Here is a 13,342-nt window from a genome sequence, read left to right on the forward strand (position 1 = left end):
ACTGGCAGGGCTAGAAGGCCGAGAGAAAGACTTGGTGTCAGACCCCTGAAAGGATGTCTCCCGACTTCCACATGGCCCCTGAGCCCATATCTCTGGAGATGCAGCCTCCCTCACAACTAGAATCATTCTGTATGAACCCAGCCAAGGTACTTCAGTGCCCCGCCCCCATCTGCCTCAGCATACCCAGCCTGGCCTGTGGGCTGGGCAGTGAAGCTCCAGCCTACTATACAGTTGGGAGAACAGAGGCCACAGGTCAAGGGGACTTGCTTAAGGTCACTCAGATAGTGAGGGGGCCCCAAATCCAGGCTGGGAAAAGGCTGTGAGTACATAGGAGAGGTTCTGGATACAGCCTCAGCCTCCTGGTCTGTGAAATGGGAGATGATACCTAGAGGCCACTTCAGCCCTGACAGCTTGGGGCAGCCTCAGTTTCCCCAAGCAGAGAAAGGCCCAGTGACTCCTTCAACCAAACTTGAGAAGCAGGTACTCTTAGCAGCCACCTCATTTTATGGAAAGGCAAACTGAGGCTCAGGGAAATGCCACCTCTCATCCAGGGTGATATGCTAGTGGCTAAAGGGGCATGATAAGTGAGTCCAGAGCCTGACCTTTAGCACGAGGTGGCCCTCCTCTTAAGCCTGGACTTGAGTCTGTACACATGGGAGAATGAGTAATGGCCTGTGACTGGACTCCCCGTGGCCCTGCAGAGCCTGGCGGAAGCAGCACATGCACCTTGTCACATCTAATCCCCAATACAACTGAAAGGAAAGGAGTTGACACCCTCCAGGGTCACAACGCCAGACCCAGGACTTCAGGACTGCCTGCCGCCCAACCCCAAGTCGGCTCCTTACCTGCAGCAGCTTCAGTAGGACCGCCGAGTCCCGATCCCCAGTGGTGTTGAAGAGCAAGACTCGAACCTCGGTCCCACTGAGCCAGAGGCGAGGAGCTGGGTCAGAGAACACCCCCCCACTGCCCCGCCCCGGTCCTCCCACCGGCCCACCCCCCGCCCCTGCCTACAACCCCGCCCCTCCATGTGGGCTCGCCCCTCCCCTCCCCATGGGCCGGCCCAGGCCCCGCCTCCGGCCCCGCCCCTCACCTGCTCTGCCTCTCGCGGCTCTGCAGCGCCCGGCGGAACCAACGGACGCAGGCCTGCACGCTGCTGGGGGTGTGTGCCCCGTCCAGGTACCAGGTGAGGGGCCCGCGCCGCAGCACCTGCGTCCGGCCCAGCCACTCCGTGTTTCGAAGCCCTGGGGGAGGGCAGCAAGGCAGTCCTTCAGGCCCTCTCCCACCCCGGTCCTCAACTCCGCACACACACTCCTGAGCCTGCTCTCCCCGACCCCACAGGCTGCGCCCGCCCTCTGAGCACTCTGAGGACCCCGGCAGCCCGGGAGCTTCTTACTAGCACCAGTCACACTGGCTTGGGCTTTTCGGCTGCCTCATCTGGTGGAATCTTCCAGGCAACCCTGAGAGAGGCTGCTATCATGTATGATTCCCGTTTGACAGCCCGAGAGCCCTTGGCTGGAGCCGGGACGTGATCCGAGGCCTGCCTGTCTCCAGGACCTCGTCACTTGCCCCTGACACCAGGCACGGCACACAGTGGGCCCACCATTTGCTGAAGGGGTTTAACAGCATGAGCACCTGCTGGGTGCCGAAAGCTTTGGGGGAGATGACTGGATCACCGTCCTCTGGGACCTCAGGGTCTGATGACAATGACAGTGACAGTGACAGCAGCTACCACTGGCTGGCACTTTATCCCACATTGGCCAGGCTCTGGACTTAGCACCTTAGTGATGTCACCTCAACAAATCCCCACCACAGCCCTTGGCAATGGCTCCCATCATCATCACATTTGGCAGATGAGAAGATAGGCTTAGAAAGAGATCATGATGAACTCAAGGCCTGGGAGGTTTGCTGACTTCAGAGTCCTTTCTCTTAGGCACCACTTCAAACTGTCTCTATCTCCCAAACAGAAAACAAACAAAAAAAAATCTGAAAGGGCGCTGGTCAAGAAGGTCCAACTCACCAAGCCGCATGTGGGATGTGGGCTGGAACACGGGTGCCAGGGGCAGCTGCCACAGGAGGCCTGGCCTGGATGCCTTCAGCTCCCCAGCATCTGCAGGGTGTGTGTGACCGTGTGCCCAGGAAGCTCCACAGATAGGCAGGCTCCACAGGTCCCGCCCACCTGCCTGCCCACTCACCATGGTGGTTCTGCCACTGCAGCCAGCAGTGGGCCAGCTGTAAGGCCAAGGCGGCATTGGACCGCTGGTGCTCCCCCTCCAGGCCCAAGGTCAGCGGCAGCCCCCCTTCCTCCAGGGCCTCCAGCGGTGGACACAGGTAGAGAGGACACTGAGGGAGACAGGCAGGAAGGTCAGCAGAGGCCCTCCCCTCCCCCAGCCACCAAGCCCTGCTCCCAGAACTGAGATGTGTTCCAGCTGGCCCGGCAGCTGGCCCAGCTTCCTCGCTGCACAGATGAGCAAACTGAGGCCCCAAAGGACAGTGTGTCTCCTCAAACAGGAGGGACACACACCCCCGCCACCGCCGCTGCCCCATTCCAATCAGACTCACTGAGATCTGCTGGGCTCGGTCCCTCAGCACTGCCAAGGGACCTTCAGGCTGCAGCACAGTGAAGGCAGGGACACCTTGCTGTAGAGGGAACGAGGAGAGAGAAAGGGCTGCTGGGCATCTTCCACACTCCTATCTGGCCCCACATCCCTCGGTCTGGGCTACCACTGCCTCTCATCCCTCATGTTTCTGGGGGTTTTTTTGTTGTTATTTTGTTTTTTTGAGAGTGTCACTCTCACCAGGCTAGAATGCAGTGGCACGATCTCGGTTCACTGCAACGTCTGCCTCCTGGGTTGGAGCAATTCTCCTGCTTCAGTCTTCCCAGTAGCTGAAACTACAGGCGCACACCACCACTCCTGGCTAATTTTTGTGTTTTTAGTCGAGATGGAGTTTCACCATGTTGGCCAGGCTGATCTCAAACTCCTGACCTCACGTGATCCTCCTGCCTTGGCCTCCCAAAGTACTGGGATTACAAGCATAAGCCACCATGCCCAGCTATCCCTCATGTTTGAATGGGGAAACAGGCTGGAGAGGAGGCTCAACTCGTTCCAGTCACACAGCAAAGCCAGTATGAGAAAGCAGACCCCACTGATGCCCAGGACCTTGTCCTGAATGGCCATGCCCCAGCCATGCCCCAGCCTTGCCTCTTTGGGCTTAGTGAGGCCCCAGTCTGCCTCGTCACCTTAAAGATGCCCCCTTTCTGCCATGCAATCTTCTCCACCGTGTCCCCCAGGAGGCTGGTGTGGTCGATGCCAAGAGAGGAGACTCCGCACACCACAGGCTTCCTGCAGTAGAGGAAAAGGCCATGAGGGCCTTGTCCTGAGCCACCAGGTGGCAGGTGAGGCTGTCCTGGCTGCCACCCCTTGCCCTGAGCAACTGCGCTCACCTGATGATGTTGGTGCAGTCATAAGCCCCACCAATGCCCACCTCCACCACTGCCAGGTCCACCTGCCAAAGATCAGAGGGCACAGCAGGGGGTAAGAGGGTGCCCAGAGGCCGGATGGAAGCAGGGAGCCCCCAGGCCTGCTGAGGTTCCTGTTCCCAAGACATCAGATGCAGGGTTCTAGGGAGAGGGCACACACCTTCTCTTGGAGGAAGACGTGGAAGGCCATGAGTGTCAAAAAGCGGAAGTAGGGGGGCATGGAGACACAGCTGCCGTCCTGTGGCACAGGGACATGTCAGAGCCCAGAGCCCCTGCAGCCCCTCCTCTGGGGAGACGGGGTGCTGGAACAGGTACCACCCCCAACCCCGCCCACCCGCCAGCCCTCCTGCACGGGGCACCTTGGTCTCCTCCAGCCGTTGGTAGAGGCGCCAGAAGTACTTGGTGAAGAGGTCACGACTGATGGGCTGCCCATTGATGCGGATCCGCTCCCGAACCTGCACCAGGTGGGGAGAGCTGCCGGGACAGCTGGGGTCGTCAGGACTCCCTTCCCGAGCGTGCTGGCTTTCCCCCACCCTGCAGGGGCTGATGCCACTAGCCTCTGTGCCTCACCTCTCCTGTGTCCCTTGGTCTGTTCCTGGTGTCCCATCCCCCCTGGACTACCTGTAGACCCCCAGTCCTCGCCCTCTTCTATCTCCAGGCCTCTGCATCTGGCTCACCCTGCTTACCACACAGGTCTCAACTAAGACAGCCCCTCCTCACCCAGGCTGGCCTCGCACATTCTATGGGCTTCAACAGTCTCATACCAATCAGTCACTCTCCTGACATCTGCCCCATAATGCCATCTGTCTTACAGCTCTCAGAGACAAAGCCCGCCAGCAATGTTCAAGCTGCAGTCCTGGGCTGGCCCTCAGGGCCACATGGGCCCAAGATAAAGGTTAGGGTTTTCACCCCAAAAATGATTTTTCATTTTTATTTATTTTTATTTTTGTAACCACTGGTCACTAGTAACATCTAATATTTATTTATTTTTGAGACAGGGTCTTGCTCTGTCGCCCAGGCTGGAGTGTAGTCATGAGATCTCAGCTCACTGCAACCTCCGCCTCCTGGGTTCAAGCAATTCTCGTGCCTTGGCCTTCCAAGTAGTTGGGATTACAGGTGTGCGCCACTATGCCTGGCTGATTATTTTTGGATTTTAACTTTAAACTTATATATGGACTTAAAAAAACTTTTTTTTTTTTCATTTAATGTTTTTTATAGAGATGAAGTCTCACGATGTTGCCCAGGCTGGTTTCAAACTCCTAAGTTCCAGTGATCCTCCCACCTCGGCCTCCCAAAGTGCTAGGATTACAGTTGTCAGCCACCACACTCAACCTGGACTTTAAGTTATTAAAGACACATCTGACTATTCCGGCTATGTAATTTTGTTTTGTTCAGTTTTTTTGAGACAGCGATTTGCTCTGTTGCCCAGGCTGAAGTGCAATGGCGTGATCACGGCTAACTGCAGTCTTTACCTTCCCCGGCTCGGGTGATCCTCCCATGTCAGCCACCCAAAGTGCTGGGATCATAGGCATGAGCCACCACACCTGACCTCCTGCTACATTTTTAGTTTATACGTTCAAGTTGCTGCCCCTTCCCCAATGTTTTTCATTATGAAAATTAAGGCCGGCCGGGCGCGGTGGCTCAAGCCTGTAATCCCAGCACTTTGGGAGGCCGAGGCGGGTGGATCACGAGGTCAAGAGATCGAGACCATCCTGGTCAACATGGTGAAACCCCGTCTCTACTAAAAAAAATACAAAAAATTAGCTGGGCATGGTGATGCATGCCTGTAGTCCCAGCTACTCAGGAGGCTGAGGCAGGAGAATTGCCTGAACCCAGGAGGCGGAGGTTGCGGGGAGCCGAGATCGCGCCATTGCACTCCAGCCTGGGTAAGATGAGTGAAACTCCGTCTCAAAAAAAAAAAAAAAAAAAAAAAAAAAAAAAACAAACTCAAAAAAAAAAAAAAAAAAGAAAAAGAAAAAGAAAATTAAGGCCAAGGACAGTGGCTCACACCTGTAATACCAGCACTTTGGGAGGCTAAGGTGGGCAGATCACTTGAGGTCAGGAGTTTGAGACCAGCCTGGCCGATATGGTAAAACCCCGTCTCTATTAAAATTACAAAAATTAGCCGGGTGTGGTGGCAGGCACCTGTAATCCCAGCTACTCGGGAGGCTGAGGCAGGAGAATTGCTTTGAACCCAGGAGGCGGAAATTGCAGTGAGCCGAGATCGGCCACTGCACTCCAGCCTGAGTGACAGAGCAAGACTCTGACTGAAAAAAAAAAAAAAATTAGCCAGGTATGGTGGCGGGCACCTGTAATCCCAGCTACTCAGGAGGCTGAGGTGTGAGAATCGTTTGAACCCAGGAGGCAGAGGTTGCAGTGAGTCAAAATTGTGCCACTGTACTCCAACCTGAGCGATAGAGCAAGACTCAGTCTTGGAAAAAAAAAAAGAAAAAGAAAATTAAAGGTTGCCATAAGTGTGGACCAATGTGGTAAGTGCTAACTGAATTTTTATTGAATGAATAAACACTGGGCAGAGAGACATGCAGCTGAGCTGACCTCCTGGGGGTGACTCTGGTCCTGAAGCACTGGCTGGTTCGATAGCCCCCCAGGGTCCATTGGGACAGAGACACCACATCCCTCCATAACCCAGTACCTAAAGAATCCCGTCTTCAGGCCATAGCTTCGGAGGATACATTCAGTGAAGGCACAGGTGGAGCCCTTGAAAGAAAAAGGGATTGTCTGGGCAGGCTCTACCCTGCCAGCCCACTAAGTGGACCCACTACCCCCGGGTCCTGCCCCTCACCTTCCCCTTGGTCCCAGTGACGTGGATGATGTTCAGCCGGTCCAGGTCTTCCACCTGGGACAGACAAATGAGGTCCCCACCTCAGCTATGGAAATCACAGATGGGGGTGGGAGGTGGTCACAGGCCCTCTCTACCTTACCTGCAGCCCGCTTCGTGCCAGGTACAGTTCCATGGCTTCCAGCTGTGTCTGGGGGTCACCCCGCTGGCGCTTCGCCTGCTCCAGATAGCTGGCATTGGTCTGCAGGGTATTGAGCATGCGCACGGCATCCTGGCAACCACAGTGCCCGGGTAGCAGGTTAAGGTTCACTCAGGGCCCAAAGGCACAGAAACAGCCAGCAGGCCAGTGGCCAAGCCAGGGCAACAGGGGCAGTACCAGGCCTGCCCTGCCAGCCCTGTTACCCTAGCCCACAGGTTAAGCAACAGAAAGAGAGCATGGCAACTTTCCAGCTCTGGCAAAAAGGGATGGAGCCTAGGGCAGTTCGGCCCCACCCAGGGAGTGCCACACAAAGAAGGTGGCATGACTAACGGGCTAGCCTTGATTCCTGTCCAGACTCCCTCGGCTTCACTCCTAGGCCTTTGCCCTCATTCCCTCCAATGGGGTCCATTTCTCTCTGCCAGGGTGGGGCCAGAACTACAGAAGGTTAGGGTATTCAAATTCTGGAATTCCCTGAGGCTTCAACCCAACCCTCAGGACTCAGGTTCCACATTCCAACCCACAGAAGAGCAACCGGATGAGGAAGAGGGGGCTCAGAGGGAGGAGGGATGTGCCAGGGGTCACTCCACCAGGAAGGCAGGTAGGTACAGCTTCAGGAGGGCTCACAATGGAGGTGGGAGTTGGGGTGCTATTTCCTTCCCCTCAGGCCTCATATTCCGTATCTCCCGCCCTCAGGACCTCACAGCTGGTTGGGGGCCCCACTATCATCAAACCAGTGCCACCCGCCTGAGTGGCAACAGATTCTGGTCTAGGGCAACTGACTCTTGGCATAGCGCCCACAGACATTGTCTGTTTCCCGGGTTCTTGGGCCCACCACTACCCCTGATTCCTGCCTGTAATTCCAGGCAATTAGATCCCCAATCTTCTGAATTCTTGAGACCCCACACTCCATCTATACTCCTGGATCTTTCAAGCTTGAATTTCTGAGTCTTTTATCTCCCCTCTTTCCCCACTCCCACTGCAGGTTCAGACTCCAAGATCACTGAACTCCAGAACCACCGCTGAGCCTCCGGGCTTCTGGATCCCAGCTCCAGTGCCCCTTTCCACTCTCCAACCCGGGGCCCCGGGGACGCTACAGTCTCGGAATTCCCAGATCAGGCGGCCCGGGCCCAACTTCCTAGTCCCTGTCCCCACCCCCAGACTCCAGACTCCAGACTCCAGGATGTTCCGCCCCCCGAGTCCCCCAGTCCCGGGCTCCCGGTACGCTCTCCGTCAGCGGAGCCCGGATGTTCTGCAGCTCAGCGCAGGCCCACGTGTTGTCACACTCCTGCCCGCTGGCCCGCCCGATACCTGGTACTCCATGCTGGGCTCCTGTAGCACCGGCCACGCGCTCAAGCCCCGCCGCGCCGCGACCTGGGTCGTTACACTGCGCGCAGAAGCCGCTGCCAGAAACAGAGCAGCGCCCAGGTGGCTCCGCGCCGCCGGCGACATAGTCCCTGCGACACCCCCGGCAGCGCGCTAGGCCCAGGCTGGAGACGCCCAGCCCCGCCCCCTGCCAATCCGCGCAGCGCTGCCTCACCCCGCCCCGCCCCTCCCACCACCAATCAGCGCCGCCCCAAACTCCCGCCTCCTCGCCCCTTTGCACCAATAAAAAGCCACGCCTCACATGTGCACCATACTGGTGAGGGGCAGGCCCGGGACCCTGTTTGTGAGTGGCACGCTCCGGGACGTCCCCTCCCTTAGCGGGCACTCACTCCTTTCCTCAACGTCCTCCCATGGGACACCCACAGCGTGTCCCAAACTAGCCAGTCCCAGTTAGCAGTCCTCAGTCTCTGCTCTGAGCAGGGATAGGATGACAGAGGTGCAGACACCTGGTGGAGGTCATCGCATCCCGGCCCCAGAAAGTCCCTGGAGACAGCACGCCACGGGGATTTGGCCTCTGCCTTTACGAATCTGACAGCCAAAGCCCAGGCATCGACACTCCTGGGGCCCCTAACCAGCCCTGAGGAGACTGGGAAGGCTTCCTGGAAAAGCAACATCCCGACTAAGGCCTGCGAGATGGGGGAGTCGGGGAGGTGACAGGGTGGGGAAAGAGGTTTCCAGGCCAATGGAGGGAACCATGTGTGAAAAGCAAGAGATTGGAGAGAGAATGAGGCGTCTGTGGCTTCCAGAGTGCAGGAGGCCAGATCCACCCGGTCTTGTAGACAGAAAAGGAATTTGGATGACAATAAATGGGTTTTTGTTTTGTTTTTGTTTGAGACAAGATCTTGCTCTGTCGCCCAGGCTAGAGTGCAGTAGCACGACCTCAGTCTCCTGGGTCTTCAGCCTCCCGGTTAGCTAGGACTACATGCATGCACCACGATGACCGGGTAATTTTTAAACTTTTTGTAGAGACAAGGTGTCACTATGGCTTCCAGGCTGGCCTTGAACTCCTGGGCTCAAGCAATCCTCCTGCCTCTACCTGCCAAAGTGCTGGGATTAGAAGTGTGAACTACCGACTGGCCTTGACAATAAATGGTGTTAAGGACAGATGACATGATTCCATTTACACTTTGGAAACTCCCACCAGCTGGTACTGTGTAGAGGATGGATTTGAGGGCCACCTGGGAATGGTGGGGCAGTAATCCTTCCTTTCTGTGAGAGAGGAGGGTAGCTATTTGTCATCCTGGAGTTTTCAGAGCTTTTTCCCATCTATTATCTTCTTGGCCCCAACTGCTAGCATGAAAAAGTTGCATGTGAAATCCTTTTGATAGCTGAGGCCCAGAACTGGGGAGCAGGAAACTGCAAACAACCCACTAGGGAACATCACTCCAATAAAAGACAGTCCTTCAGATGATTAATGGAGTTTTAGTACCTCCTTCCCCTCTCCCTCTTCCCAGCATTGGGAGTAAATATTTATGAGAAATTGTCTGATTTCGAAATAAGCAACTGATGTTTTGGGAAGAATCCATCATTGGCTGGACTTCTGCTCTTCACACACTGCTGGGGTGCCCCCCCCCCCCTCCGCCGACCCCAAGGGAGATAGAGAAGTTTTTTCCTCTCTTGGTTTCCTTATTTTTTAGTCAGGGAAACTTTCTCTATGCATATGCATGTATATAGTTTAATGACTGCATAAAAATAATCATGAAGCCAGGCACAGTGGCTCACGCCTGTAATCCCAGCACTTTGGGAGGCCAAGGCAGGCAGATCACGTGGTCAGGAGTTCGAGACCAGCCTGGTCAATATGGTGAAACCTCGTCTCTACTAAAAATATAAAAATTGGGCCGGTGTGGTGGCAGGAGCCTGTAATCCCAGCTACTTGAGAGGCTAAGGCAGGAGAATCGCTTGAACTCAGGAGGCAGAGGTTGCAGTGAGCTAAGATCGCTCAACTGGACTCCAGCCTGGGTGACAGAGCAAGACCTGTCTTGGAAAAAAGTAATAATGAAGCTTTAAATATTTTTATTTTGCTTACTTCCTTCCCCCCTCCCCCCATACACAAACGCTTCCTCCTCTGGCAGTCCTGTTGACAGCTATGTGTCCCATAGTTTCTATGCTCATGAAACCAGACACATGTAGACATCTATAGGGTCTTGCCAATGCATGTGACAATAGTTTTTGGATCTTGGCTTTTCAAAACAATTTTTTTTTTTTTTTTTTTTTTTTTTTATCTCATTGTGTCCTTCAGGCTGGAGTGCAGCGGGGGCACAATCAGAGCTCACTGCAGCCTTAAACTCCTGCCCTCAAGCAATGCTCTCAATCAGGCCTACCAAAGTCCTGGGAACACAGGCATGAGTTACCAAGCCTGGCTGCAACTTAACTTTCTTACTCAGTAACAAGCTTATTATTTTCTAAGACATTTACTTAGCAAACACTTTCTCTTTTTTTTGAGATGGGATCTCTCTCTGTCGCCCAGGCTGGAGTACAGTGGCACCATCTTGGCTCACTGCAACCTCCGCCTCACGGATTCAAGAGATTCTCCTGCCTCAGCCTTCGGATTAGTTGGGATTACAGGGGCCCGCCACCACGCCTAGCTAATTTTTGTATTTTTAGTAGAGACAGGGTTTCACCATGTTGGTCAGGATGGTCTCAACTTCTGACCTTGTGATCCGCCCGCCTCTGCCTCCCAAAGTGCTGGAATTATAGGCGTGAGCCACGGCGCGCAGCCAGAGTCCTTATCCCTAGCCTCTGGGCCTCCTTCCCTGTCTCCCCAGGGACACTGCTAATTCAGCATCTTTAATGGCTGTGTGGCCTTCCTGGGAGAATCCTGCTTTCACCTGTGGACTCCTGACCTAGTGATCCACCAGCCTCGGCCTCCCAAAGTCTTGGGAATACAGGTGTGAGCCACCGTGCCCAGCCAGAGTCCTTATTCCTAGCCTCTGCGCCTCCTTCCCTCAGTGTCTCCCTAGGGACACTGCTAATTCAGCATGTTTAATGGCTGTGTGGCCTTCCCGGGAGCATCCTGCATTCACCTGTGGACTCCTGACCTTGTGATCCATCCGCCTCAGCCTCCCAAAGAAGTGCTGGGATTACAGGCGTGAGCCACCTCGCCCAGCCAGAGTCCTTATTCCTAGCTTCTGCGCCTCCTTCCCTGTCTCCCCAGAGATACTGCTAATTCAGCGTCTTTAATGGCTGCATGGCCTTCCCCGGAGCATCCTGCATTCGCCTGTGGAATGGCATTCATTCTGCCTTCAGTGTTTTGCTGCTATGGATATATGTGTACATCGAAGGACTTGATTTCTGTGAGTTGGATTGCATGGAGGGGTCGGGTTGGGTCCAGGGATGTTTGCAATCCTTTTCCCCAATGCTGCTGTCACCTTGGCATCCCAGCAGCTCTGTGTGTGACGGAAGCACCCCTCTCCCAGGATACTTGAACCCGGGAGGCAAAGGATGCAGTGAGCCAAGATCACGCCACTGCACTCCAGCCTGGGTGACAGAGCAAGGCTTCATCTTAAAAAAATAATAATAATGAAGCTTTAAATATTTTTACTTTGCTTTCTTCTCTCCCCTCCCCGCATACACCACAAACACTTCCTCCTCTGGCAGTCCTGTTGACAGCTAAGTATGTGTCCCATAGTTTCTATGCTTGTGAAACCAGACACACGTGGACATCTATAGGGTCTTGCCAATGCAGGTGACAATAGGTTTTGCATCTTAGCTTTCCAAAACAAATTTGTTTTTTGATGTGGAGTCTCACCCTGTCATTCAGGCTGGAGTGCAGTGGCGTGATATTGGCTCACTGCAACCTCCGCCTCCCAGGTTCAAGCGATTCTCCTGCCTCAGCCCCCTGAGTAGCTGAGACTATAGGCGTGTGCCACCACGCCTGGCTGTTTTTTGTATTTTTAGTAGAGACAGGGTTTCACCGTGTTAGCCAGGATAGTCTCCATGGTCTTGATCTCCTGACCTCGTGATCTGCCTGCCTCCGCCTCCCAAAGTGCTGGTATTATAGGCATGAGCCACCGCCCCCTGGCCAAAATTTTTTGTTTTTAGAGACAGGGTTCCAATCTATAACTCAAACTGGAGTGCAGCGGCACAATCTGAGCTCACTGCAGCCTTAAACTCCTGCCCTCAAGCAATGCTCTCACCCGGGCCTACCGGAGTGCTGGGATCACAGGCATGAGTCACCAAGCCTGGCTGCAACTGAACTTTCTTATTCAATAACAAGCTTATTATTTTCTAAGACATTTACTTAGCAAACACTTTTTTGTGTGTGTGAGATCTCTCTTTGTTGCTCAGGCTGGAGTGCAGTGGCGCCGTCTTTGCTCACTGCAACCTCCACCTCCCAAGTAGCTGGGACTACAGGTATGTGCCACCACACTTGGCTAATTTTTGTATCTTTAGTAGAAATTGGGTTTTGCCATGTTGAGCAGGCTGGTCTTGAAGTCCTGACCTCAGTGATCCACCTACCTCTGCCTTCCAAGGGGCTGGGATTACAGGCAGGAGCCACCATGCCCAGCCAAAGTCCTTATTCCTAGCCTCTGGGCCTCCTTCCCTGTCTCCCTAGGGACACTACTAATTCAGCATCTTTAATGGCTATGTGGCCTTCCCGGGAGCATCCTGCATTCACCTGTGGACTCCTGACCTCGTGATCCACCCGCCTCCGCCTCCCAAAGTCTTGGGAATACAGGCATGAGCCACCTCGCCCAGCCAAAGTCCTTATCCTTAGCCTCTGCACCTCCTTCCCTGTCTCCCAGGGACACTGCTAATTCAGCATTTTTAATGGCTGTGTGGCCTTCCCAGGAGCATCCTGCATTCGCCTGTGGAATGGCATTCATTCTGCCTTCAGTGTTTTGCTGCTATGGATATGTGTGTACATCAAAGGACTTGATTTCTGTGAGTTGGATTGCATGGAGGGGTCGGGTTGGGTCCAGGGATGTTTGCAATCCTTTTCCCCAATGCTGCTGTCACCTTGGCATCCCAGCAGCTCTGTGTGATGAAGCACCCCTCTCCCAGGATGCCCCAGACCACAGAATGCAGAGAGCCATCTCAGTGTTACTTTCATTCCCCTGCTGCAGTGATCTCGGGCATCTTCCCAGGCAATTTATTTCAGTGAGCTGCCTCACCCATCTTTGGACCATTTTTCTAATGTTTGATCAGCTTTTTCATGTCAGTTATAATAGCCCTTTGTGGGCTGGGTGCAGTGGCTCACCCGTGTAATTCTAGCACTTTGGGAGACTGAAGCTAGAAGATCGCTTGAAGCCTGGAGTTCTAGATCAGCCTGGGCAGCATAGGGAAACTCCCATCTCTACAAAAACAAAAATCACTGGGCATGCTGGTACACATCTCTAGTCCCAGCCACTAGGAGGGTGAGGCAGGAGGAACTTTTTTTTTTTGGTCTCACTCTGTTGCCCAGGCTGAAGTGCAGTGGTGCAATCTCGGCTCACTGCAGCATCTACCTCCTGGGTTCAAGCAATTCTCCTGCCTCAGCCTC

At 54.4% G+C, this 13,342-nt stretch overlaps 1 protein-coding gene across 1 annotated transcript in view; it reads right to left on the reverse strand.

The window, feature by feature from the left end:
- FPGS (folylpolyglutamate synthase) overlaps positions 1-7,991 on the reverse strand; it is a 10,603-nt gene extending 2,612 nt beyond the window's left edge. The window contains exons 1-13 of the mRNA XM_037745945.1: positions 7,786-7,991; positions 6,421-6,549; positions 6,282-6,335; positions 6,132-6,196; positions 3,838-3,952; positions 3,639-3,716; positions 3,443-3,504; positions 3,239-3,341; positions 2,560-2,637; positions 2,193-2,340; positions 2,018-2,107; positions 1,091-1,241; positions 639-921 (exon numbers count right to left, since the gene is read on the reverse strand). Coding sequence (XP_037601873.1) covers positions 639-921; positions 1,091-1,241; positions 2,018-2,107; positions 2,193-2,340; positions 2,560-2,637; positions 3,239-3,341; positions 3,443-3,504; positions 3,639-3,716; positions 3,838-3,952; positions 6,132-6,196; positions 6,282-6,335; positions 6,421-6,549; positions 7,786-7,926 — 1,497 coding nt within the window. The 5' untranslated portion in view covers positions 7,927-7,991. The remainder of the gene's footprint in view (positions 1-638; positions 922-1,090; positions 1,242-2,017; positions 2,108-2,192; positions 2,341-2,559; positions 2,638-3,238; positions 3,342-3,442; positions 3,505-3,638; positions 3,717-3,837; positions 3,953-6,131; positions 6,197-6,281; positions 6,336-6,420; positions 6,550-7,785) is intronic.
- Between the last annotated feature and the right edge of the window lie 5,351 nt (positions 7,992-13,342).

This window comes from Cebus imitator, unplaced genomic scaffold (genome assembly GCF_001604975.1).
Source record: "Cebus imitator isolate Cc_AM_T3 unplaced genomic scaffold, Cebus_imitator-1.0 Scaffold216, whole genome shotgun sequence".
In the NCBI taxonomy this organism is placed as follows: Eukaryota; Metazoa; Chordata; class Mammalia; order Primates; family Cebidae; genus Cebus; species Cebus imitator.